Below are 26,452 nucleotides of genomic sequence, written 5' to 3' on the forward strand. Positions count from 1 at the left end.
CAGCAAGCGGAGATCGTGCCACTGCACTCCAGCCTGAGTGACAGAGTGAGACTCCGTCTCGAGAAGAAAAAAAAAAAAAAGAGTAAATTTACCCCTTCTTTGCCTTCTTTGTTCTATTGAGATCCTCAATGGATTGGATAATGCCAGCTCACATTGGTGAGGGAAGATCTTTATTCAGTCCGCTGATTCAAATGCTAGTCTATTCCAGAAATACCCTCATAGACACACCCATAATGTTTTACCAGCTATCTGGACATTCCTTAGCCCAGTCAACACCTGATATGAACCATCACAAAGAGGCATTTCCTTTTCCTTTTTTTCTATAGGGATGTTTTGTCTTTTACCCAGCATTTGGCTTCCTTGTTTTTCTCCACAATGTGATGGCATCATTGCCACATTGTTTTAACACAGAGGTCAGGAACTGAGGGATGGGGATGTGGCTATTGTCCCTACCCTTCAAATGGAAGCTGGGAAGTTGTGGGGGCTTTAAGGACTGAAGTCTGGATTTCCACCCAGCAGAACTCACAGATAAACAATTGTGTTTGCATTAGAATTGGAACGTTTTTTTTAAGAGACAGGGTCTGGCTCTGTCGCCCAGGCTGGAGTGCATGGCACGATCACAGATCACTGCAGCCTCGAACTCCTGGGCTCAAGCAGTCCTCTCGCCTCAGCCTCCTGAGTAGCTGGGACTACAATCGGAACTTTTTTCTTGAGACAGGATCTCAGATCCTGCATCTACCTCTCAATTTATCCTGGATTTAGGAAGAGGGGTGATAAAAACCAATCCAAATAGACTCAAAAATCCCCGATGCACAAGAACAATCTACACAAAAGTAATGAGTCTGACATCAAATTGTCCTACGAAACCAGTACACAAGAAACAGGAGGATTGGCCGGACACGGTGGCTCACGCCTGTAATCCCAGCACTTAGGGAGGCCAAGGAGGGTGGATCACGCAGTCAAGAGTTCAAGACCAGCCTGGCCAAGATGGTGAAACCCCGTCTCTACTAAAAATATAAAAATTAGCCGGGCACGGTGGCATGTTCCTGTAATCCCAGCTACTCGGGAGGCTGAGGCAGGAGAATTGCTTGAACTCGGAGGGCACAGGTTGCAGTGAGCCAAGATCGAGCCACTGCACTCCAGCCTGGGTGACAGAGTGAGACTCCGTCTCAAAAAACAAAAAATAAAGAAAGAAAGAAAATAAAAAGTAAAAGGAGGATGGCTCTGGAATTAGCCCAGGGGTGAATCCTGGCTGTGAACTTGGTCAGGGCTCAGCCTCCTCTGAGCTCAGCCTCCTCTCTTGAAAAACGACAGCAGTCAAAGCTCTTGTCTGCAAATGACAAAATTTCTTGTAGCTAAACAGAAAAGCAATTTATTAAAGGAGTTGAGGCAGCCCCCGACACCCCCACCTCCCACCCCAATCCCACATCTCTGAGAAAGCTACAGAATCCGCTTGGTGCTTTGCAGTCAGGAATGAAGCCCACACCCAGCCATAGGCCTGCTCCTGAGACACAGTGCAGCCTCCATCACCGGCACCTGACTCAGACACTCCCGCCAGAATCTCTGCCAGCCCCCTGCAGAAGGCAGGTGTGTGTGCTCCTGCGCTAGCCAAAACGGAACCTGGGCGTGGGCACCTCCACCGCCAGCTCTTGGCCGGAAGACCGGCGGGCTCTGATTGGTAGAGGAGCTAGACCACCAGCGGGTTCTGATTGGTGTACAAAACATGTTCCCAGGGAGAGTTCTGATTTGTGGAGCTAATGTCACATGACTACCCTACAGCAAAGGATGCTGGGACGGGAAATGGCGGCTACCCTAGGGAAGATTTAGATGTCTAACCTGGGAAATTCCTCAAACCTAGAATTCAGGTTTGCCAGGTGGCAGAAAAAGGACAGATGTCCCACACACTCTTGCTCAGGAAAGGCAGGGAAGATTAAATGACACAATGGCTCTGCAGATGATAAAGAGCAACACTTTTATTATTCCTCCAGTGGCTCCCCAAGTCCCTTAAACTCGTGCCCCTCCTCCCGTCCCCCATGCACCCTCCAAAGGAGGTGACAAAGGCGGCAGTGAAGGAGGAGGAGGAAGAGAAACACCTTTATTGGAAGAGCTGTGTGGACAAGAGAACGGGGATGAGAGTGAGAGCATGGGAGGTGGGGTCCAAGGAGCTGGTGCCTTTCTCAGCGGCCCTTGCAGGGACTGCACAGAGACGGGCTGGCACGCCCTGGGTCCAGGCACCTAGGCCGTGCGATCCCTTGGGAGAGGGCCTTGTAGGTGGGGAGGGAGGCAAGAGGCCTGGGGTTCCCACGGAGAAAGGGGCAAGAAGCCACCCGGTTTCACCGATCCATGCTGTCGTCCGTCGGGCTGGAGAAACAGGTCTGTAGCAGCTTTTCGCAGAACTCCAGCTCCTCCTGGATTGGGCAGGGGCAGGGAGCAAAGGGCCTGAGTGCAGAGGCTGGACCCTGCCTCCAACATTCTTGGCACCCAGAGGTGACTCCTTTTCTCTCCTAGCCACCACCACCCCACCAGAGGTTAGGGTTCTCTAATCACTGCTCAGATCCATGATTCCCTGTCTTCACACTGGTGTCTGAACTACTTGAACTAGAACCCGAGGTCCCCCAGACTCGTCTCACTCCATTGATCTGCCTCATATCAGCACTCTTGGGTTCTTTCTAACTCCCAGATATTGACCACTGTTCAAAACTTTCTACAGATACAAACCCCAGAAACCATGAAAGAAAGCACTGACAGGTTAAACTACGTAATATAAAAGATACTCCCAGGGCAAAAAAAAAAAAAAAAAAAAAAAAAGAAAAAGAAAAAGAAAACGAGGTTGGGTAAAAATATTTGTGATTCATAGCACAAATGGCTAATATACTTAACACTTAAAGAGCCTAAAAAAATCATTCGCAAAAACCATCACCCAATAAATAGATAAGTGGGCAAAGGATGAGAACAAACAGTTCACAAGAAAGAGAAAAGATGCCAAATTTCACTCATGGGAGAAATGTAAACTGGACTGGGGTACTATTCAACAATCGGCTTGAAAAAAGGTGAAATGGTTCATCGAGGCCACTGTGTCCTGACCGAGATTTGGGGAGTTGGGCACCCTTATGACTGGAGTGTCAATGGTTAAACTTCTGTGGAGAGGAGCTTGGTGATAGCTAATGAAATGGCCCTTCACCTTTAACCTTCACCTTTAACATACCTGACCCCAGCCATTTCCCTTGTAGAAACTGTTCTACAGACATATGAAATAACATATACAAAAGGTTATTCTTTTAGCAGTGTTTGTCATAGTGAGAGTGTAGAAACGACCTGCATAACCATGCTACAAAAAAGAGGCCATCTGCACTGTACAGCTGCAAAATAAAAGAGCCGCGAGCGAGACATGCAATGCCTGCAGAGCAAGGGGCAGAACAGCCATCACAGCATGGCAGGCTTATTTTGCATAACACAGAGAAAAAGGAGAATTCACATGCACCTTTGTTCATGTGCACCTAATATCTTAGGAAGGACACCTGAGCAACTGGGTAGCTAGAGGGAGGGGCAGGAAAGACTTTTCACTGTTTACTCTCCTGTGGGTCTTGTATTTTCAATCATGTGACTACAGAACCTATTCAGAAAGCATTAGTAAAATCTATTATAAATCTAATTTCAGTGTTTCCACGGGTGTATACATAAGTCAAAATTTCTTATGTAGTACACTTTTTTTTTAAAAATTTTTTTGAGACGGAGTCTCACTCTGTCGCCCGGGCTGGAGTGCAGTAGCACATCTTGGCTCACTGGAACCTCTGCCTCCCGGGTTCAAGCGATTCTCCTTTCTCAGCCTCCTGAGCAGCTGGGATTACAGGCGCCTGCCACTACGCCCAGCTAATTTTTTGTATTTTTAGTAGAGATGGAGTTTTACCATGTTGGCCAGGCTGGTCTCGAACTCCTGACCTCATGATTCGCCCGACTCGGCCTTCCAAAGTGCTGGGATTACAGGCGTGAGCCATCGTGCCCGGCCATGTAGTACACTCTCAATATGTACAGACACTTCACAGTGTCTACACAGGAATGAACTCAACAGAATAGAATGTCCCAAGGAGGTGGGTGCGTTTGCTAAGCTTGGCTTTGCTGAAGCACCAGCATTGATTCATTCACTTCAACAAATTAATACATTACTTAATCAATTAACTATCTGAATTTTAATTAGTTGTGATTTAGCATTTGTTACTTGTCTAGTTATCAAATGAGTTATTTATTTGCCCCTTATCTATTTAATTAAATATCTGATGACTTGTTATGTGTCACTTGTTATTTACCTAAAATAACTGGTTAATATTTGCCATTATAATGGCAATTATATCTTGTCATCCTAAGAGCAGCCCTTAGGACCTCCCTCTAGAGGCCTCACTGACCCCACCCTATCTCCTGTCCTGTCCCCTGGCTCACTCAGGAGCCCGGGCAAGTCGCTGCCCCACAATGGGCCTCCATTTCCCCATCTGCGGAACGGAACTCACACTGCCCCTGGCCCAGGGTGGGTGCTGAGGGGCTCAGCACAGGGCCTGATATGTGTCAACTTTGGTGTGCTGTTCAGAGCTCCAGCATCATCTGATTAGAAATGGCAATTATATCTTGTCAATTCAACGAAATAGTTAATCATTAAGACATTTGAGTGATACTATATTCAGTTTACATTTATTTAATGTAAACAACTGTATGAGGTAATTTGGATAATAATTCAGTGACTTGGTCAACCCTTTAACAGTCTCAAAGCTCCTGTCTCCTTGCTGTCTCTCCTACTCTGACACAGCACGGGACGAATGCTAGGCGTGAAATAAACGTCTGCTGAATGCAGGATGAGTGAAACGCACGAGAACATAAATGAAAGCCTGAACCAGCGGACCCAAGAGCCCCCAAGGGCAAGGACTGGCTGGCTCTGCCCCTACTAGGGTCCCCACTACCACACTTGGTCTAACCTGGGGAATTCCTCAGCCCCCAGGCCCCCCCCTCACACCTGATCCTCCTCACGCCCTGTCCCTTCCGCAACTCACCCGGTCCTTCTGGAGCTGCCGTCCCCTCCCCCGGCACATGATCCTCTTCGAACCCCACCCCTCCCCACACACCTGGTCCTCCTGGAGCCCCTGTCCCCTCCCCCGGCACATGATCCTCTTCGAACCCCACCCCTCCCCACACACCTGGTCCTCCTGGAGCCCCTGTCCCCTGCCCTCACCCCTGGTCCTCCTTGCACCCCGTCCCCTCCCCATGTACCTGGTCCTCCTGGAGCCCCTGTCCCCTGCCCTCACACCTGGTCCTCCTTGCACCCCATCCCCTCCCCATGTACCTGGTCCTCCTGGAGCCCCTGTCCCCTGCCCTCACCCCTGGTCCTCCTTGCACCCCGTCCCCTCCCCATGTACCTGGTCCTCCTGGAGCCCCTGTCCCCTGCCCCTCACCCCTGGTCCTCCTTGCACCCCGTCCCCTCCCCATGTACCTGGTCCTCCTGGAGCCCCTGTCCCCTGCCCCCACACCTGGTCCTCCTTGCACCCCATCCCCTCCCCATGTACCTGGTCCTCCTGGAGCCCCTGTCCCCTGCCCCCACACCTGGTCCTCCTTGCACCCCATCCCCTCCCCATGTACCTGGTCCTCCTGGAGCCCCTGTCCCCTGCCCCCACACCTGGTCCTCCTTGCACCCCGTCCCCTCCCCATGTACCTGGTCCTCCTGGAGCTCCTGTCCCCTGCCCCTCACCCCTGGTCCTCCTTGCACCCCGTCCCCTCCCCATGTACCTGGTCCTCCTGGAGCCCCTGTCCCCTGCCCCCACACCTGGTCCTCCTTGCACCCCATCCCCTCCCCATATACCTGGTCCTCCTGGAGCTCCTGTCCCCTGCCCCTCACCCCTGGTCCTCCTTGCACCCCATCCCCTCCCCATGTACCTGGTCCTCCTGGAGCCCCTGTCCCCTGCCCCCACACCTGGTCCTCCTTGCACCCCATCCCCTCCCCATATACCTGGTACTCCTCATGCTGCTGCAGCAGCTGACAGCGGTGGCGGAGGAGCTCCTCCAGGCCCAGTTCCGGCTCCCGACACTCACGCACACCCTGTGGGAAGTCTGTCACCAGGCTGTGAGGGACATAAGAGCAGCCCTTAGGACCTCCCTCTAGAGGCCTCACTGACCCCACCCTATCGCCTGCCCCGTCCCCCGGCTCACTCAGGAGCCCGGGCAACTTGCTGCCCCACAGTGGGCCTCCATTTCCCCATCTGCGGAACGGACCTCACGCTGCCCCTGGCCTAGGGTGGGTGCTGAGGGGCTCAGCACAGGGCCTGATGTGTGTCAATTCTGGTGTGCTGTTCAGAGCTCCAGCATCATCTGATTAGACACTAATTCACTGGTGGGGGCCTGTACAAAAGCCTCTCTCCCTCCCCCAGGGCCTCTGTGCCAGCCCTACTGGTGAGGAAACTGAGGCTCCCTGACTCCTACTTCTTTCTGGCCCCACACCCTTCCTCTCCACAGGGAAGGTCCTGACTCCTGAGTCCCTACGGGCTGATTCCTGAGCCACCCCCACCGTGGGGCACCCACCCCAGGCCCCGTCCTCTCAAGGAGCCAAAGTACCTGCACAGGGCTCCAAGCACGTGCTCGTGGAAGGGGCTGTGCTCTGTCCGCACCAGGGCCACCAGCTGCTGGACCATCCCCATGGAGCACAGGGTCCCTGGCGGGAGGGCTGCAGGGGTCAGAGGGGCAGCCCCACCCATCTCCTATGCCCTCCCCAGGATGCCTGTTCCTCCCCTTCTCCCACACCTGCACCCACCCCAGGGCGTCTGCTCCCCACTCCTGCCCTCACTCAAGGGCTGCCACACCTTTGTGTTCGGGGTGGCCCACCAGCAGGTTCTGCAGCAGAAATGCCGATTTGACCTTGAGCTTCTGCACCTGCTGCTGCATGGCCCGCATCAACACAGAGAAGCCGTCCAGGCGGAGGAACTGCAGCAGCCCAGCCTCCTGCTCTCGGACCAGACCTGGGAGAGGGGGACAGAGTCCTGAGCTTGCAGTCACCACCACCACCACTATCATCATGACCACCACCACCATCACCACCATCACCACCATCACCATCATCACCACCACCATCTCTATCACCATCCTCACCACCATCACCACCATCCTCACCACCACCACCATCACCATCATCAACACCATCACGACCATCCTCCCCACCACCATCATCACCATTATCACCACCATCACCATGATCCTCACCACCAGCATCACCATCACCACCATCCTCACCACCACCGCCATCACCATCATCATCACCACCACCATCTCTACCACCATCCTCACCACCACCACCACCATCCTCACCACCACCACCATCACCATCATCACCACCATCCTCACCATCATCACTATCACTACCATCCTCACCACCATCACGACCATCATCACCATCATCGCCACCATCATCACCATCCTCACCACCATCACCACCACCATCACTATGACCACCATCACCATCGCCTCCATTACCACCATCACCACCACCACCATCACCATCACCACCATCAGTTCCATCACTACCACCATCACCAACACCACCATTACCATCTCACCATCACCTCCATCACTACCACCATCACCACTACCATCGTCACCACCATCATCATCATCATCACCATCACCTCCATCACTACCACCATCACCAACACCACCATTACCATCTCACCATCACCTCCATCACTACTACCATCATCACCACCATCATCATCACCACCACCACCATCACCACCATCATCATCACCACCATTAACAATATATTCATTGTCAGTCATCATCACCACCAACCACCACCATCATTACTTGCCAAGGGCCGGCATATGCAAGCATTATCTTTTTTTGAAGAATGTTTTTGAGATATCATTCACAATTCACACAGTTCAGTCTTTTAAAGATATTCGCAGGGCTGTATAACCATCGCCACTAACTCTAGGAAATTTTCATCACCCCAAGAGGAAACCCCGTACCTATGAGCAGTCATTCCCAATTTCCCCTCCCTCTGGGCCCTGCAACCACAGACGTGCTTTCTGCCTCTGTGGATTTACCTGTCCCAGACACTTGATAGAAATGTGTTCATAAAATATGTGACCTTTTGTGTCTGACTGCCTTCACTCAGCATGGTGTTTTCCAGATCCATCCATGTTGTAAGTGGTATCAACACTTCATTCCTTTTCATGGCTGAATAATATTCCATTGTATGGATATACCACATTTTATCCATTTCTTCACTGATGGAAGCATCATCTCTTTTTATTTTTTAATTTTATTTATTTATTTATTTACTTATTTATTCATTTTGAGATGCAGTCTCGTTCTGTTGCCCAGGCTGGAGTGTGCAGTGGAGTGATCTGGCTCACTGCAACCTCTGCTCTCTGGTTCAAGCTATTCTTCAGCCTCAGCCTCCCAAGTAACTGGGATTACAGTAACTTGCCACCACACCCAGCTAATTTTTGTATTTATAGCAGAGATAGGGTTCCACCACATTGGCCAGGTTGGTCTCAAGCTCCTGGCCTAAAGTGATCCACCCGCCTGGGCCTCTCAAAGTGCTGGGATTACAGGCATGAGCCACTGTGCCCGGCCGCATCATTATTTTTTTTTTGAGACGGAGTCTCGCTCTATTGCCCAGGCTAGAGTGCAACGGCAAGATCTCGGCTCACTGCAACCTCCGCCTCCTGGGTTCAAGCCATTCTCCTGGCTCAGACTCCCAAGGAGCTGCGATTACAGGCATGCACCACTACAGTCCACTAATTTTTGTATTTTGAGTAAAGACAGGGTTTCACCACATCGGCTTGGCTGGTCTTGAACTCCAGACCTCATAATCCACCCACCTCAACCTCCCAAAGTGCTGGCATTACAGGTGTGAGCCACCGTGTCCAGTCCATATCTTTTTTTTTTTTTTTTTTTTTGAGACGGTGTCTCACTCTTTGCCCAGGCTGGAGTGCTGTGGCACGATCTCAGCTCACTGCAACCTTTGCCTCCCAGGTTCACGCCATTCTCCTGCCTTAGCCTCTGGAGTAGCTGGGACTACAGGCGCCCGCCACCATGCCCGGCTAATTTTTTTTTTTTTTTTTTTTTTTGTATTTTTAGTAGAGATGGGGTTTCACTGCGTTAGGCAGGATGGTCTCCATCTCCTGACCTCGTGATGCGCCTGCCTCGGCCTCCCAAAGTGCTGGAATTACAGGCGTGAGCCACCGCGCCCGGCCATCTTTTTAATCCTCACAATTCTCCTGGAGGGTGGGCTTTCAGAATTCTATTTTACAGATGAAGAAACTGAGGCCCAAAAGAGCCAGGCTACACAGCATGCATGACCTTTATCCAGAGGGCAATGAGAACTCTGGAAGGCCTCCCAGCAGGATGAGAACTGACCTTTGGGGTGCACCTCCAGTAAGGTGCCTGCTCCTTGGTAGGCTCTAGGTCTGGGCTGCCCAAGAAGGACAGAAGCCACTAGTAGCTTGTGGCCACTAAACACCTGATATGCAGCAAGTGCAACTAAGGAAAATAGTTGTTCATTTCATTTAAGTTCAATTCATTTAAACTTAAAATGAAAAACTGAAACAGTGTAAAATATTCTCCAGTAAACACAACATTGACCAGGCACGGTGGCTCACGCCTGTAATCCCAGCACTTTGGGAGGCCAAGGTGGGCAGATCACTTGAGGTCAGGAGTTCAAGACCAGCCTAGCCAACATGGTGAAACCCCATCTCTACTAAAAATAAAAAATTAGCCAGGCATGGTGGCAGGCACCTGTAATCCCAGCTACTAGGGAAGCTGAGGCAGGAGAATCATTTGAACCTGGGAGGTGGAGGTTGCAGTGAGCTGAGATCATGCCATTACACTCCAGCCTGAGCAAAAAGAGCAAAACTCCATCTCACACACACACACAAAAAGAAAACCAAAAAGAAAAACACACACAACGTTGTTGCTCTGGTACACTCCACACCACCGCTGAAAACTCACATCTGAGTTGTGATGTGCTTTATTTGTAAAATGCACACACTAGGTTTTGAAGACTTAGCGTGGCAAAAAATATAGTGTCTCATTAATATTCCATATTACTTACACATTGAAATTACAATAGTTTGGACAGATTGGGTTAAATATTTATTTTATTTTATTTATGTATTGTTTTGAAACAGAGTCTCACTCTGTCACCCAGGCTGGAGTGCAGTGGCAGTTGGCTCACTGCGACATATGTCTCTTGGGTTCAAGCAATTTTTATGCCTCAACCTACCTGGTAGCTGGGATTACAGGCATGCCCGACCACGCCTGGCTAATTTTTTGGTATTTTTAGTAGAGACAGGGTGTCACCATGTTGGCCAGGCTGGTCTTGAGCTCCTGGCCTCAAGTCTCGGCCTCCCAAAATGCTGAGATTAGAGGCGTGAGTCACCGTGCCTGGCCAAATGTTATTTAATTAAAGAAAGAAAAGAGAAGAGGCATGCAGGGAGTGGAAAACACGAAGACTTCTCTCATTCATCTGTAAGCAAGGCCTGTCAGCTCTGCCTTCAAAATGTACCCAGGAGAGGCCTGTCTCCTTTACGCCAGGGTTTCTCCACCTGGGCACGGTTGGTATCTGGGGCCAGATCATTCTGAGTTGTGGGGCTCGCCCTGTGCATTGCAGGATGTTGAGCAGCATCCCTGGCCTCCACCCAGTAGATGCCAATAGTCCCTCTCTCCCAGCTGTGACAACTAAAAATGTCTCCAGACATTTGTCTAAATATCCTGCGGAGGACATGATTGCCCCCGTTTGAGAACCACTGTTCCCTACCACAACCTTGATCTCCTGCCTAGGTTATCGCCATAACCCCCAGCTCACCGCCCACCTTCTGCCCACCCTCGCCGCATTCACCCTCTTCTCTGTGCAGCAGGTGGGGGCAGGGATCACAGTATGGCTGCCGTCATTTTTGGAGAGAAAGCCAAAGTCATCACCGCAGCCCACACATCTCCCTTAAAAAAGTTACGCTTATTCAGCGCTAAAAAGAAATGAGCTATCAAGCCAAGAAAAGACATGGAGGAACCTTAAAAGCAGATTACTAAGCCAAAGAAGCCAGTCTGAAAAGGCTGCAGATTGCATGGTTCCAAGTATATGACATTCTGGGAAAGGCAAAACTATGGAGACAGTAAAAAGCTCAGGGGTGGGATGACAAGCTGGAGCTCAGAGGATCTGGAGTGCAGCGAAATTCCTCTGTATAATACTACGGGGGGGTCCATGTCATGATGCAGTTGTCCAAACCCACAGTATGTACAACATCAAGAGTGAGCCCCAGTGTCAGCTGTGGACTCTGCGTGACAATGGTGTGTGCATGCAGGTTCATGGATTGTAATAACTGTGCCACTCTGGTAGACTATAACATGGAACCACTTTGGAGTGGCTCAGCAGAGGGGCAGCGAGTCCATCCCCTCCTGTCCTGCTGGGAATGGCACTGGCACCGCCGCCTCGGGCAGCAGGAGCTGAGGGGATGTAGCCTGCAAGTGGCTCCCAGCACAGAACTCCGGTAATGGTACTGGACAGCCACACAATGGCATACCCTGCAGCCACCAAAAAAAAGGACAGATGCCACTGAATGGTATACTTTAACATTTTCATGTGAATTTTACCCCCAAGCAAAAAAAAAAAAAAAAAAAAAAAAAAACAAAGGGCATCCGAGCTCCCAGAGCTCTGCCCTGCGTCATGGACAGCTTTCATTGGGGAAGCCGACCACCGTGTGGTGAGGTCGCGCAAGCAGCCCGAGCTTCTTGCCAACAGCCAGCAAAACTCTGCTAGCCCTGGGGCAAGCCACGGTGGAAGCCCACCTCTAGCACCCCTCCCTCGGATGAGGATTGTGAGGGATTAACGAGGTGCGGCGCACAGGGCTGAGTGCAGTCAGACCTTCGGGTAACGCGGCCCGGCTCACGGCTGACCACAACCTCATGAAGACACAAAGCCAGAAGCAGCCCTCCTCGATGGGGGCCACTCCTGCATTCCTCACCCACAGGAAGGGGAAAGATAAGCTACTGTGGCTTCAGAAAAAAGGACAGAGGCAGGTCAAGGTGCGCAACAGTCAGGATGGTCTGCCCCAGCCGTGCACATCCGAGGAAAAGAGATGAATCTGTGTGTCTATGTGTGCACATACCACACACGGCATACTCCACATATGCACACACCACACACCCCGTATACAGCCACCACATACACACATCCCACACACCCTACGCACATCCATGCACCACACATACGCACCACACATACACACCCCAAATGCACCCCATATACCCCACACACTGCACATGCCCCACACATATCCATGCACACCCCCAGCACATACATCCCACACACATACACATGCAACACACACAGCACACACACACACTCCCCATACCACACACACCTCTACATATATACCACACAACCACACACCCCATGTACACCTCCACACATACGACACACCATACACCCACTACACACACACACCACACACACCCACATTTGTCCTGACAGATTTATCAGAATCTCTGGAAGCAGAAACTGGCATGACAGTGGTTTTCTCTGGAATGGGGACCAGGTTTGAGGACAGGGACCGTTTGCTATGTACTCTTTTGTACCTGGTGAACCACGTGACTGTCTCACAGATTTTTAAAAATATGTAATGACTTTTTTTTTTTTTTTTGGAGACAAGATCTCACTCTGTCACCCAGGCTGGAGTGCAGTGACACGATCTCAGCTGACTGCAGCCTCTGCCTCCCAGGCTCACATGATCCTCCCTCCTCAGCCTCCCAGGTAGCTGGGACCAGGTGTGAGCCACCAAGATGGCCTAAAGACTTCCTAGACTTCCCCCCACCTTTTTTTTTTTTTTCGAGACAGAGTCTCGCTCTGTCGCCCAGGCTGGAGTGCAGTGGCGTGATCTCTGCTCACTGCAAGCTCCGCCCCCTGGGTACACGCCACTCTCCTGCCTCAGCCTCCTGAGTAGCTGGGACTACAGGTGCCCACCACCATACTCGGCTAATTTTTTGTATATTTAGTAGAGACGGGGTTTCACTGTGTTAGCCAGGGTGGCCTTAATCTCTTGATCTTGTGATTCGCCCGCCTCAGTCTCCCAAAGTGCTGGGGTTACGGGTGTGAGCCACCGGGCCCGGCAAGACTTCTTTTTTAATGTAAGCTCTTGGAAGAAAACTCTGCCAGCCCCTCTCTACCCTGGTCTGGCCCTCAGGGACACCATGTCCTTCCCTCTGCCCTTTGTGGCCAAGCTGCCCCATGTCTGTCGGTCCCTCTATCTCCTTAGTTTTGGCTGCAACTTTCCAAGTGCCACCTCCTCCAAAGCTCCTTTCCTCACTTCATCAGAATGCTTCCTTCTTCCGGAATCTCCTCCTACCCAAATCCTCCCTGTTCTCCTCCCAGCCTCTGCATGGCTGGGGCCACCATCTGCTGGGAACACAACACTGATTCTGGGGCTCAGGATACATGGGGGTGAGGGAGAGAAAGGGGGTGTTGGACCCCCCCCTCGCAACCCCCATTTCAATGACCACATAGGCTGCTGGAGTTAAAAAATAGCCAACCTCAGGCCAGGCACAGTGGCTCACACCTATAATCCCAGCATTTAGGGGAGGCCGAGGCTGTTGGATCATCTGAGGTCAGGAGTTTGAGACCAGCCTGGCCAACATGGTGAAACCCCATCTCTACTAAAAATACAAAAAAAAAAAAAAAAATTAGCCAGGCATGGTGGTGTGTGCCTGTAAACCCAGCTACTTGGGAGGCTGAGGCAGAGGAATCCCTTGAACCAGGGAGGTGGAGGTTGCAGTGAGCCGAGATTGCACCACTGCACTCCAGCCTGGGTGAAAGAGCGAGACTCCGTCTCAAAAAACAAAAAAAGAGGCCGGGCGCGGTGGCTCAAGCCTGTAATCCCAGCACTTTGGGAGGCCGAGACGGGCGGATCACAAGGTCAGGAGATCGAGACCATCCTGGCTAACACGGTGAAACCCCGTCTCTACTAAAAATACAAAAAACTAGCCGGGCGAGGTGGCAGGCGCCTGTAGTCCCAGCTACTCGGGAGGCTGAGGCAGGAGAATGGCGTAAACCCGGGAGGCGGAGCTTGCAGCGAGCGGAGATCCAGCCACTGCACTCCAGCCTGGGTGACAGAGCAAGACTCCGTCTCAAAAAAAAAAAAAAAAAAAAAAAAAAAAAAAAAAAAAAAAAAAACAAAAAAAGAAAGAAAAAAAGCCAACCTCGGACAGATTAAATGCAGAGTTACAATATGACCCAGGAACTCCACTGCTAGGTATACACTCAAGAGAACGCAAAACAAATGTCCACGAAAAGACCTGTGCAGCCATGTCCACAGGAGCACGAGAGCCCAGAGAGAGATGGAAACCAGGGACTGTCAGCAGACAGGCGGAAGGAGAGGCAGGGCATGGTGGACCCATGCAACAGGACACATTCAGCCACAAGAAAGAGCACAGCACTGCCACCCCCGCCACCACTCGGGGACCTCGCGCTGTATGAAAGGAGCCAGCAGCACTGCCACCCCCGCCACCACTCGGGGACCTCGCACTGTATGAAAGGAGCCAGTGGCACTGCCACCCACCACCACTCGGCGACCTTGCGCTGTAGGAAAGGAGCCAGCGGCACTGCCACCCACCACCACTCGGAGACCTTGCGCTGTATGAAAGGAGCCAGGCACAAAAGGCCGCACAGTGTGGGATTCCATTTGTACAAATGTCCCGGAGAGGGATATCCTTAGAGGCAGTAAGTAGATTCACGTTGCAGGAGCTGGGGGAGAGGACGGATGCCGACTGATTGCTTAACGGGTACAGAATTTCTGCTTGGGGGAAAGGATGAAAATGTTCTGAAATTTTGGCCAGGCGCAGTGGCTCACACCTGTAATCCCAGCACTTTGGGAGGCTAAGGCGGGTGGATCGCCTGAGGTCAGGAGTTCGAGACCAGCCTGGCTAACATGGTGAAACCCAGTCTCTACTAAAAATACAAAAATTAGCCGGGTGTGGTGGCAGGCGCCTGTAATCCCAGCTACTTGAGAGGCTGAGGCAGGAGAATCGCTTGAACCTGAGAGGAGGAGGTTGCAGTGAGCCAAGATCATGCCATTGCACTCCAGCCTGGATGACAAGAATGAGACTCTGTCTCAAAAAAAGAAAGAAAGAAAGAAAGAAAAACAGAAAATGTTCTGAAATTAGCGACTGCCGACAGCCATACTGCCTGAACGCGCCTGATCTCATCTAAAATTAGAAAGTGATGATGGCTGCACAACACTGTGAATATACTAAGTACTACGCTGTTTTTTGGTTTTATTGTTTGTTTTCAGACAGGTCTTGCTCTGTCACGCAGGCTGGAGGTGCAATCATGGCTCACTGCAGCCTCAACTTCCCAGGCTCAGGTGATCCTACAACCTCAGTCTCCTGAGTAGCTGGAGTTACAGTCACACACCACCACGTCCAGCTAATTTTTTAATTTTTGTAGAGACAGGGGTTTCCCTATGTTGCCCAGGCTGGTCTCAAACCCCTGAGCTTGAGCAATTCTCCTGCCTCGGCCTCCCAAAGTGTGAGGATTCCAGATGTGAGCCACCATGCCAGGCCAAAAGTACGAAGTTACACACTTTAAAAGGATGAATTGTGTGGCCTGTGAATTATATCTCAATAAAGCTGTTAGGGAAAATAAAAGGAAACAGCCCAGTGGCGGCACTAGTACAGCACATGCAGGCAGGCATCCAGCACACACGAAGAGCTCCCCCGGGCTGGGACCCTGGTTCTGTGTGTCCTCTCCAGACTCCCTGGCCTGATCCCTCCCGTGTGGAGGAGACACAGTGGGCCCAACTTCAGCAGGTGTGCACAAGGATTCAGCCAGTCAACACCTGGCATGGAGAAACTGCCCCACAGATGTTGGTTTTTGTCCCATCCCTGGCCCCGACCTGGCCCCTGTGTCCCAGGAGGCAGGGTATGGGGGAGTCCTGGCCAGCTCTGCCCTGTGGAGCTGCACAAACCCGGCCACGTCCCTCTGCCCACACGTCAGTTTCTTCCCCTGTCAAATGAAGATGCAAACGGTCCCACTTCACAGGCCATTAGGATAAAAAGAATTTGTGGCTAGACATGGTGGATCACACCTGTAATCTCAACACATTCAGAGGCCAAGGCAGGAGGATCCCTTGAGGCTAGGAGTTCAAGACTAACCTGGGCAACAAAGCAAGTCCTGTCTCTATATAGGTTAAATTAAAAAAATAAGAAGAAGAAGAATTCATGTACAGCAGGGGTTCTGACCATGGGGCTTTCTATGACATCTGGGGGCATCTATGCTGCGGTAGGTGGGGTGACAGTGTCTCTCCATGGCATGGAGGCCACCCACTAGATACTGCTCAATGTCGTGTAGTACATAGGATGGCCCCTGAGAGAGTGAACCAGCCCCAGTGTGAACAGTGCCCAGCTGAAAAACTGCTGCGTGCAAAGCATTCATGCTGAGGGCCGGGCAGTCTCCTCCCAACATGGTCATGTCTGCTGCGTGGCTAGCAGGGGGTTTGGCCGAGTGCACCACTCACTCTGCCTGCAGCACTCAGGTGCCAGAGGCCCAACAAGCACGGTAATAAACGAGTGAAGGAGATGCCTCTCCCTCTGCCCCAGCAGATCCCGAGGGCCCACCCGACACCCCCAGCACCCCTGCCCCCAGCCCCACCCAGACACTCACAGGAGATGGCGAAGAGGGCCTTGACACGCACCGTGTCGCAGGCGTCACGGTCCAGCAGCCGCAGCAGCTTACGCAGGGCGCCCAGGCCCAGCACCTGCTCCTGGATGGCTGCCACGTTCTGGCTGCACGTGCCGATGAGCTGTGCCGCCCGCCACCGCAGCCCCGCAGCCCCCGCCTCCAGGTACCGGCCCACCAGCAGGTGCATGCCCGACAGCTGGCAGAAGTCTGTGCCACAGAGGGGAGCAGAGAGAGGCCAGATGTTAGGGACTGAACTGTGCCCCCCAAAATGCATGGGTTGATGCTCTGATCCCCAGGACCTTGGAATGTGACTGTTCGTGGAGATGGGATCTTCAAAGAGATAATTCAGGTAAAATGAAGTCCTCAGGGTGGGCCCTAATGCAATCTGACTGCTGTCCTGATAAGAGGAGATGAGAACACAGACACCCACAGAGGGACAACGTGGAGGGAGGACACAAAAAATGCCTTCTGCAAGCCAAGGAGAGAGGGGCTTAGGAGAAACCAGCCCTGCCCACACCCTGATCTCAGACTTCTAGCCTCTGAAGCCGTGAGAAAATACATTTCTGTTTTTAAAGCCAGTAGTCTGTGGTGCTTGGCTAAGCTGGCCCTAAGCTGACTGCCACAGCTGCTGAGGCCGGGAATGCCAGGCTGGCTCCCACAGGGACCTGGTTCTCTCCAAACACCCAACCAGAGGTCCCTCCAAGCCCAGTACAACTGGATTCCATTGGCACTTGGGGCATTAGGGCCCCAGGCTCCAGACTACTAAATGCCAGGACTGATCCTGGTTTTTGTGACAATCTGAATGTCCCCAGGGTCAGCAAACCACAGCCTACCTCTGGTTTTTATAAATAAAGTGGTGGTGGAGAGCATGGCCGTTCCTCAAAAAGTGAAACACAAGATTCCCTGTGACCTACCAATTCCACACCAAGGCACAGACTCAAAAGAACCAAACGTAGGGACTCAGATACTTACACACTCAGGTTCATGGCAGCATCATTCACAAATGACCCAAATGTCCTTAAAGGATAAAGAGATAAATAAAAACTGTTCTAGCCGTACAATGGAGTATTACTCAGCCATAAAAGGGAATGAAGCAGCCAGGCATGGTGGCTCAAGCCTATAATCCCAGCACTTTGGGAGGCCAAGGGGGGCAGATCACTTGAGGCCAGGAGTTCAAGACCAGCCCGGGTAACATAGCAAAACCCCGTTGCTACTAAAAATACAAAAATGCCAGGCCTGGCCAGGCACGGTGGCTCATGACTGTAATCCCAGCACTTTGGGAGGCCGAGGCGGGTGCATCACGAGGTCAGGAGTTCGAGACCAGCCTGGCCAACATGGTGAAACCCCATCTCTACTAAAAATACAAAAATTAGCTGGGCATGGTGGCGGTCGCCTATAATCCCAGCTACTCGGAAGGGCGAGGCAGGAGAATTGTTTGAACCCAGGAAGCAGAGGTTGCAGTGAGCTGAGATCATGCCATTGCACTCCAGCCTGGGCGACAGGGTAAGACTCCGTCTCAGGAAAAAAAAAAAAAAAAATTAGCCAGGCCTGATGGCATGCACCTGTAATCCCAGCTGTTTGGGGAGGCTGAGGTATGAGAATCACTTAAACCCAGCAGGTGGAAGTTGCAGTGAGCTGAGATTGCACCACCGCACTCCAGCCTGGGAGACTGACTCAAAAAAAAAAAAAAAGAAAGGAATAAAGCTCTGACACACACCACAACATGGGCACACCTTTAGCACAATCAGCCGGACACAAAAGGTCACATGTTATAGGCATCTATATGAAATGTCCAGAATGGGCAAATTCATAGACCCAAAACACGGATTAGTTGTTGCCAGGGGGCCGGGGGAGGGCCTGCTTAATGGGTGCTGGGTCTCCTTTGTGGGCAATGGAAAAGTTCTGGAAATACAGGTAGTGTTGCACAACACTGTGAATTGACAGTAAGTGGTAGAGACGGCCATGTGGGAGGATGTTCCCCTCAGCCCACCTTCATCAGCACTGCGCATCTTCATTAAAACAGAAAAGATACACATACATATTTATATTTATATACAGAGACGGCGCATAGGCCAGGGAGGAAGTGGTATCTTTGGCTTTCGTTCTCATTTGATTACTAATAAGGTGTAAAATTGCTGCTGCTGTGATTGGACGCTTAGCACACAGCAGCTGCTCAACAGATATTTCCTGAACAAGCACAAAATGAATGAAAGAGCAAACTCGTTAAAAGCCATCCTGCGGACTGGAGCGGGAGTTCTCTGCCGGGTTAAGACTGGGAAACACTGGGGAAAAGTAAGCTGGGAGGTGGCGACGGCACTGTGGGTCTTCTCAGGGCACTAAATGCACTCATAGAGGGGGGCTTCCTAAACGCCGTCCAGCCCCTGTCCAAAATGAAGACACCTGACTCCCATGCCTGACATGTTACGTGTACTCTGTGCCTCGGCTTGTGCGGGCCTAGGGGTTTCTCTCAGCCCATTCTCACCAGCCTGTGTACAAGAGGAAGTAACCAGGACCTGCCCAAACCAGACTGCCATGTAGCAGCACAGCCTGAACTATGAACCAAGGAAGTGACACCCCAAATCCACACCCTCAATGGCTACACCACACAACCCCTCCAAATGGAAGTGGGCTCTCCTCAAACCTTCTGTCAGCTCCGCTGCTTGGAGTAAAACAGCATTTACCTCGGTCTGCGAGGCCCTGCCCACCCCCACGCTGTTTCCTACGCCTGGCCCCTCACTCCCTCTACTCTGCCTCAAGGGCCTGGCTGCTGTTCCTGAACACACCAGGCGCGCTCTGGCCTCAGGGCCTTTGCACTGGCTGTTCCCGCTGTCTCGAATGCTTTTCCCAGAGACCATCCCACAACTCGCACCTCACTTCAGGTCTCTGATCAAACGTCGCCCTGGAGAGGCCTTCTCTGCCACCCCACCCATGCCACTTTCTCCCTTGTACTCTGGGGAATGGCAGTGGACACCCAGAGGACTAGGAGAGAAACAGCCACCTCAGAACTGATCAGGGAAGTGGGGGACCCCACCTGCCATGAGGGTGAGGAAGAGCCTTGCTCCTTATGGCAATGGAGGCAATGAGGCTGATGGTGAGAGGGCAGCAGGGAGGCTGATGGTGTGATCCCCAAGAGTAGGGCCAAGAGCTGAGAGGCAGCAGGACATGTACAGAGGGGCAGGACGTCCCGACAGGGGAAGTGGGGTACCTGCGGCATTGTCCATGTTCTCACACAGGTCGGCCAGCAGCTCCAGGGCCCCCTCTCGCTCTTGCTGGTCGGCTGCCTGCTCAGCCTCCCCAGCAGTGGGGGGCATGGGCTGTGACAGCACTCGGAGGCAGCTCTTCATCTGCTCCACCTCCTCCCGCTGGCCTCGGAAGGCAGCCGACATGGCCTCCTGCAACCACTGACGCCTCTGGGGACCAAGGCAAGGAGGAAAGGAGATCTATCAGTCATTAATTAAAAAGGAACAGCCATTAATAAAGACAGCCAACTGAGGGCTGATGTTCCTTCAGTCAACAAATATTGGCCGGGCGCTGTGGCTCATGCCTGTAATCCCACCACTTTAGGAGGTCAAGGTGGGCAGGCTGCCTGAGCTCAGGAGTTTGAGACCAGCCTGGGCAACATGGTGAAACTCCATCTTACTAAACTACAAAAAGTTAGCTGGGCATGATGGTCCGAGCCTGTAGTCACAGCTACTCCGGAGGCTGAGGCACGAGAATCACTTGAACCTGGGAGGCAGAGGTTGAGGTGAACCGAGATCGCAACATTGTACTCTAGCCTGGGCAACAGAATCAACTGAACATCTATTTTATTCACAGACACTTTTCTAGGTACTAAAGGCAGCCCTGGGCCAGACAGAAACCCCTGCCCTGGGGGTGGGGCTCACATTCAGGTTGAAGAGCAGTCAATAAAGAAAATAAGCAAAACGTGTAGCATTTGACGTGGTGAGATTATAAACGTCCTGGGGTAAGTAAGATTAAGCACAGTGGGGGATCTGGAGTGCCAAACTGTGGCTGCAGACTTAAACAGGTCGGGGCCGGGTGCGATGGCTCACACCTGTAATCCCAGCACTTTTGGGAGGCTGAGGCAGGAGGATCACTTGAGCGCAGGAATTTAAGAGCAGCCTGGGTAACACAGCGATACCCCATCTCCACAAAAAAAAGTTGTTTCTTTTTTTTTGAGATGGAGTCTTGCTCTGTTGCCCAGGCTGGAGTGCAGTGGCCGGATCTCAGCTCACTGCAAGCTCCGCCTCCCGGGTTCACGCCATTCTCCTGCCTCAGCCTCCCGAGTAGCTGGGACTACAGGCGCCCACCACCTCGCCCGGCTAGTTTTTTGTAGTTTTTAGTAGAGATGGGGTTTCCCCATGTTAGCCAGGATGGTCTCGATCTCCTGACCTTGTGATCCGCCCGTCTCGGCCTCCCAAAGTGCTGGGATTACAGGCTTGAGCCACCGCGCCCGGCCAAAAAAAAGTTTTAAATTAGCTGGGCATGGTGGTGCATGCCTGTGGTCCCAGTTACTCAGAAAGCTGAGTGGAGAGGATGGCTGGAGCCTAGAAATTTAAGGCTGCAGTGAGTGAGAACTTGTTTCTAAAAAAAGAAAGAAAGAAAAGAAAAAGAAATGGGTTGGTCATTGAGGGTCCCAGGGAGGTGACTTGCGAGAAAAGCAGTAGGTGAGGGACTGAGCCAGGCCACATCTAGAAGTGGTTCCAGGCAGAGGGAACCACCAGGAGGCCAGCGTGGTGGAGGCAGAGTGAGCAAGGAGAAAGGGATGGGGAGGGGAGCAGGTGATATCAGGTCTTGCAAACTTTTGTAAAAACCTGGGATTTCCCTCTGAATAGGTGTGGGAGCTGCCAGAGGGCTCTAAGCAGAGGAATGGGGACACCCGCATTGCTGTTGATTGAGAACAGACGGAGGAGGGGCAAGGGCAGGTGCAGGAATATGAAACAGGAGGCTACGGCTGGGAGCAGGCAGGAGAGAAGGCAGTGTGGAGCAGGAAGGAGAGAGGAGTGGGGAGAAATAGTCAGACCCTGGACTTATTTTGAAAAGAGAGCCCGTTTGATTTAGTGAGATACGAGGTGTGACAGAAAGAGAGGTCAAGGATGACTTCAAGGTCTCTGTTCTGAGCAACCAGAAAAAGATGGGGAAATGGTGTGAAAAGCAGGTTTGGGGTGGGAAGAGCAGGGATTTCAGCCCATTTTCAAATGTGTCAAATTTGAGGGATCTATTACACATCCAAGGCAAAAGACTGAGGAAGCTGCCTGAAGCCCAGGCGGAGGTGCAGCCTGGACCAGGATTTCTCAACTTCAGCTCTACTGACACTTTGAGCTGGATAGTTCTCTGTGGTGTGACCGTCCTGTGCACCACAGGATGCTGAGTAGCATCCCTGGCCTTCACGCACTGGATGCCAGTATCCCCCTTCCTCCAGTTGTGACAACCAAGAATGTTTCCACACAATTGTCCCCTGGGGAATAAAAATCACCCCCAGTGAAGAATCACTGGCCTAGAGATATAAATTTGAGACTTATCAGAATAAAGCCTTACAACAATATGAGGCCGGGAGCGGTGGCTCACGCCTGTAATCGAGCACTTTGGGAAGCTGAGGGGAGCCGATCACCTGAGGTCAGGAGTTCCAGACCAGACTGGCCAACATGGTGAAACCCCGTCTCTACTAAAAATACAAAAATTAGCCAGGCATGGTGGCACGTGCCTGTAATCCCAGCTACTCAGGAGGCTGAGGCAAAGGGAATTGCCTGAACCTGACAGACAGAAGTTGCAGTGAGCCGAGATCACACCACTGCACTCCAGCCGGGGCAACAGAGTGAGACTCTATCTCAGAGAAAAAGGAGATGAGAGCTAATAAGTGACTGCTGGAATTTTGGGGGGTGAGGGAGGGGAGCAGAGGTCTCCTTAGTCACAGTTCTAAGTAAATTTGAGTGAGCTATTTAATGTTTCTGTGCCTGTTTCATGCCTCACTGTCGTAAAGGTTCAATGATGTCATGTATGTAAGTGGGTTAGCATAATGCTCTGTATACAGTAATTGCCAATTAAACATTATATATAATAACTATTCCTATTAATCTGCAAAACAACTCTATGAGGTATGTATCATTGTTATCCCCACTTCGCAGACGAGAAAGTTGAGTCACAGAAAGGTTAAGACTTACCCAAGGTCACACAGTCAGCAATTGACAAAGCCTGAAATCAAACCCAAGCAGTCTAGGCTGGGCGTGGCGGCTCACATCTGTAATCTCACCACTTTGGGAGGCTGAGGCAGATGGATCACTTGAGGGCAGGAGCTCGAGACCAGCCTGGCCAATATAGTGAAACCCCTTCTCTACTAAAAATACAAAAATTAGCCAGGCATGGTAGCCCATGCCTCTAATCCCAGCTACTGGGGAGGCTGAGGCACGAGAATTGCTTGAACCGGGAAGGCAGAGGTTGCGGTAAGCTAAGATTGCACCTCTGCACTCCAACCGAGACTGTGTCCCCCACCCCTACCCCACACCAAAAAAAAAAAAAAAAAAACAAGTAGTCTGACTACAGAGCCTGTGCTCTTCATGAAAACACACTGCTGTCTTCAGAAGCACTGTCTGTCTGCTGGACACTGTGTGCAGCCCTACTTAAAGTAGAACCTCAGAACTACCCTATACCGTAGTTATTATTATTATCAATTTGTAAATAAACAACTTGAGACTCAGAAAGATGAAGTAATATATCCAAGGTCACACAGCTGGACAATGCTGAATCCAGGTCAGTCTGGCTCTGGAAAGGATATGTCCCCCCCAGACTCTCTTGAGATCTGACCTTCAGTCAACGACGACCCCATCTAGCACAAATTATAGCCTACAATGCCTCCACACCTGGATGCCTGCCACCCAAGAAGACCCTAGTCTTCTTGTGGCTCCCCAGGTCACACTTCCCAAGGCACCTCTGTCCCCAGGCCCCTCACCCCAGCTTCTTGGGTCCCCATCTTTTACCTCCTCACTCATGGGTTCTGGAGGAGGGTCTGGCTCTTCAGAGCCCGCGGTGATGGCCATCTGCAGCAAGCCTTGGAGGTTGCGTGGGGGCCGGGAACTGTCCGAGCCCCCAGCCGAGGAGCCGCCGCCGCCGCCGCCGCCCCCTGAAGAGCAACCCTGGGAGGCCGGGGGCAGCGCCAGGGGCAGGCGGCTGCCTCTTGAGCCTTCGTCTGACATGGGCCGTTTGTGAAGAAGGGAAGAACGTGTTAGGGGGAGAAGGTGGTCACCGCTGAAGCAGCTCTGTCGTCCTGATGGGTCGATTCTTGAGGGTCTGCTGAGAAGGTGGCGTTTTAGGGGAGCTCGGCGCCCCCCCATGACCCCAAACGTCTCTGCCCCCAGCCCACTCAACCACAGCCCGTTTTCCTTCCTTCATACCCATAAGACCCTTCCCCAAAGTCATAAGCACCTCCTTTCTCCCTAGCAACACGCCCCACCCACTCTCCCTGGCAACAACCCCCCTTCCCCATCTCCAGTGCGTGCGTCCCGTCTCTTAGCAACCTCACTGCCCCGCCTCCGTAGCAACAAGCCCGCCCTTTGGTCTCCTTAGCAACAAGTCTTCTCCCTCCTCTCCGAAGAGGGGCGCCGGAATAGGGCGGATCTCACCTCCCAGGGTCCTCAAGCTGCCGCTGCTCCTACGGACAAAGTCGTCCGCACCTGACTCTACTGGGCGCCGCCATCTTAACCGGAAATACGCACAGTTTCACCCGGAAGTGCCCGGCGTACCCACCCAACTTCGTGCCGTGGATGCCGCTGAAGCTGCTTGCCCGACTGTTACTCTCTTCTCACCTGGCCGGATACTGCCCTCGGCCCCGCCCCTCCCATCCAGGCCCCGCCTCCAAGCTAGGACGCGCCTTCGTGCGGGCCCCGCCCCTTCACGCTCAAGTCGCTGGTCAAAGCCCCGCCCCGGCCCAGTTTTCGCACCTCAGCGAGTCCCGCCCCCGATACTTATTGCAAGCTCCACCCCTGTTCTAAAGTGTGCCCCGCCCCCAGGTCTGACCCCGCCCACACTACTATTCCTGCACCTGCTCTAGGCGTTTCAGCTTCTCCCAGTTAGGCCCCGCCCCCTTTCCAGGCCCCTCCCACTCATTGCTGTCGGTCATCCTTAGAAGGTTTGGGGCCTCGCCCCCCTAATCTGACTTTCGCCTCCACTGGGGCCACCACCCCATCTACTGGAGCCCTGGGGTCGCAACTGTAATGGCTGGCCTGTGAGCCTTGGGCCCCCGGCAACCCCTCTCTCAGCCTCAGTTTCTCCATCTGTCAAATGGAACTGGGGCATGGACCGTCTCATCACCCAGCCTCTCGCTCATGGACTCTTCCCCATGCCCTGACAGGTGGAGAGGAGAGGATTCTTGAGGCCTGGAGCCGGAAGCAAAGTGCCCCAGAGCCCAGCAAGATTCAGAGCGCCAGAGAAGCCAGCTTGGTGGGGAGGCCCGAGGCCTCCGTGCACCAGAAGTGGGGTTTAGGCCTGGGCACGTGCTGATGCGGCCCGGTCTGCAGAGGTGTTGGCCCTGTACTGGGCTTAAAGAAACTCTCATGTTGGTGCTGGATAGGAGGCGTTTTCCTCCAGGAAAAGGTTGTGCTCAACGCAAAACGGGCACACAGTCACAAATGTATCAATCACCTGCTGGGCGTGGTTGTGCAGGGGGATATTTTGGGCAGAAACAGGAAGACCCAACAGATAGGCTGTGTGTGTGTGTGTGGTGTTTCCAGCACTGTGTTGTGAGATGCATCTGGGCCTGTGGATGTGCTATTATATTAGTTTCCTATTGCTGCTGTTAACAAATTACTAAAAATGTGGTGGCTTAAAACAGCACACATTTATTATCTTGCAGTTATGGAGGGCAGAAATCCAAAATGGGTTTCACAGAACTGAAATCAAACTGTCAGCAGGATTGCATCGCTTCCGGAGGCTCTCCGGTAGAATGTTTTTCTTGCCTTTTCCAGCTTCTAGAGGCCACACTCCTTCTTTGACAGGTGGCCCTATCACCCCAAGCTCTGCTTCCATCTTCCCATCTCCATCACTGACTGCTCCTCCTGCCTCCTTCTCACAAATACTCTTGTGATTCCATCGAGCTCACCCAAATAACTGGGATAATCTCCCTATCTCAGTCACATGGGCAAAGTCCCTTCAGCCATGCAAGGTAACCCATGCACAGATCCTGGGAATTAGGATGCAGACATCTATGTACAAGTCTATCAGTTTATAATACATGGCCGAGGGCAGTGGCTCAGGTCTATAATCTCAGTACTTTGGGAGGCCAAGGTGGGAGGATCACTTGAACCCAAGAGTTCGAGACCAGCCTGGGCAACATAGTGTGACCGCATCCCTACAAAAAAGTACAAGAATTAGCCGTGTGTGATGGCATCTGCCTATAGTCACAGCTATGCAGGAGGCTGAGGCAGGAGGATCACTTGAGCCCAGGAGGTTGGGGCTGCAGGGACCTATGACTGCCCCACTGCACCCCAGCCTGGGCAACAGGGGGAAGACCCTGTCTCAAAAAACAAAACAAAACAAAATAAAAAGAGGGTGATCATATAATTTTTCATCTACAGCAAGACACTTGAGAGCAAAAAGGGACCCATTAATGCCTCCAGAACCAAGAGGCAGATCCCTCCTGTTAATAGTTACAGAGCCAGGCCAGGGTGGTAGCTCACACCTGTAATCCCAGCACGTTGGGAGGCTGAGGTAGGCGGATCACGAGGTCAGGAGTTCGAAACCAGCCTGACCAACATGGTG

General features: G+C 52.2%; 1 protein-coding gene across 5 annotated transcripts; it reads right to left on the minus strand.

Annotated features, from left to right (window-relative positions):
• Positions 1-1,953: 1,953 nt before the first annotated feature.
• Positions 1,954-24,620, minus strand: HSPBP1 (HSPA (Hsp70) binding protein 1). Of its 5 annotated transcripts, none has more exons than XM_010379184.2 (8): positions 24,319-24,620; positions 23,677-23,986; positions 19,908-20,112; positions 16,685-16,909; positions 6,834-6,989; positions 6,589-6,685; positions 5,987-6,098; positions 1,954-2,408 (listed from the first exon to the last, which is right to left on the minus strand). In XM_010379184.2, exons 2-8 carry the CDS (start codon positions 23,890-23,892, stop codon positions 2,334-2,336), a joined length of 1,086 nt encoding a protein of 361 aa, XP_010377486.1. In that variant the 5' UTR covers positions 23,893-23,986; positions 24,319-24,620; the 3' UTR covers positions 1,954-2,333. The 5 variants fall into 5 exon arrangements, with proteins under 5 accessions (XP_010377486.1, XP_010377484.1, XP_010377487.1 ...); XM_010379185.2 differs by having other exon boundaries at positions 2,068-2,408; positions 24,443-24,508; XM_030912968.1 differs by having other exon boundaries at positions 2,068-2,408; positions 23,677-23,989; positions 24,319-24,500.
• Positions 24,621-26,452: the final 1,832 nt, after the last annotated feature.

Source organism: Rhinopithecus roxellana, chromosome 12 (genome assembly GCF_007565055.1).
Source record: "Rhinopithecus roxellana isolate Shanxi Qingling chromosome 12, ASM756505v1, whole genome shotgun sequence".
NCBI lineage: Eukaryota > Metazoa > Chordata > Mammalia > Primates > Cercopithecidae > Rhinopithecus > Rhinopithecus roxellana.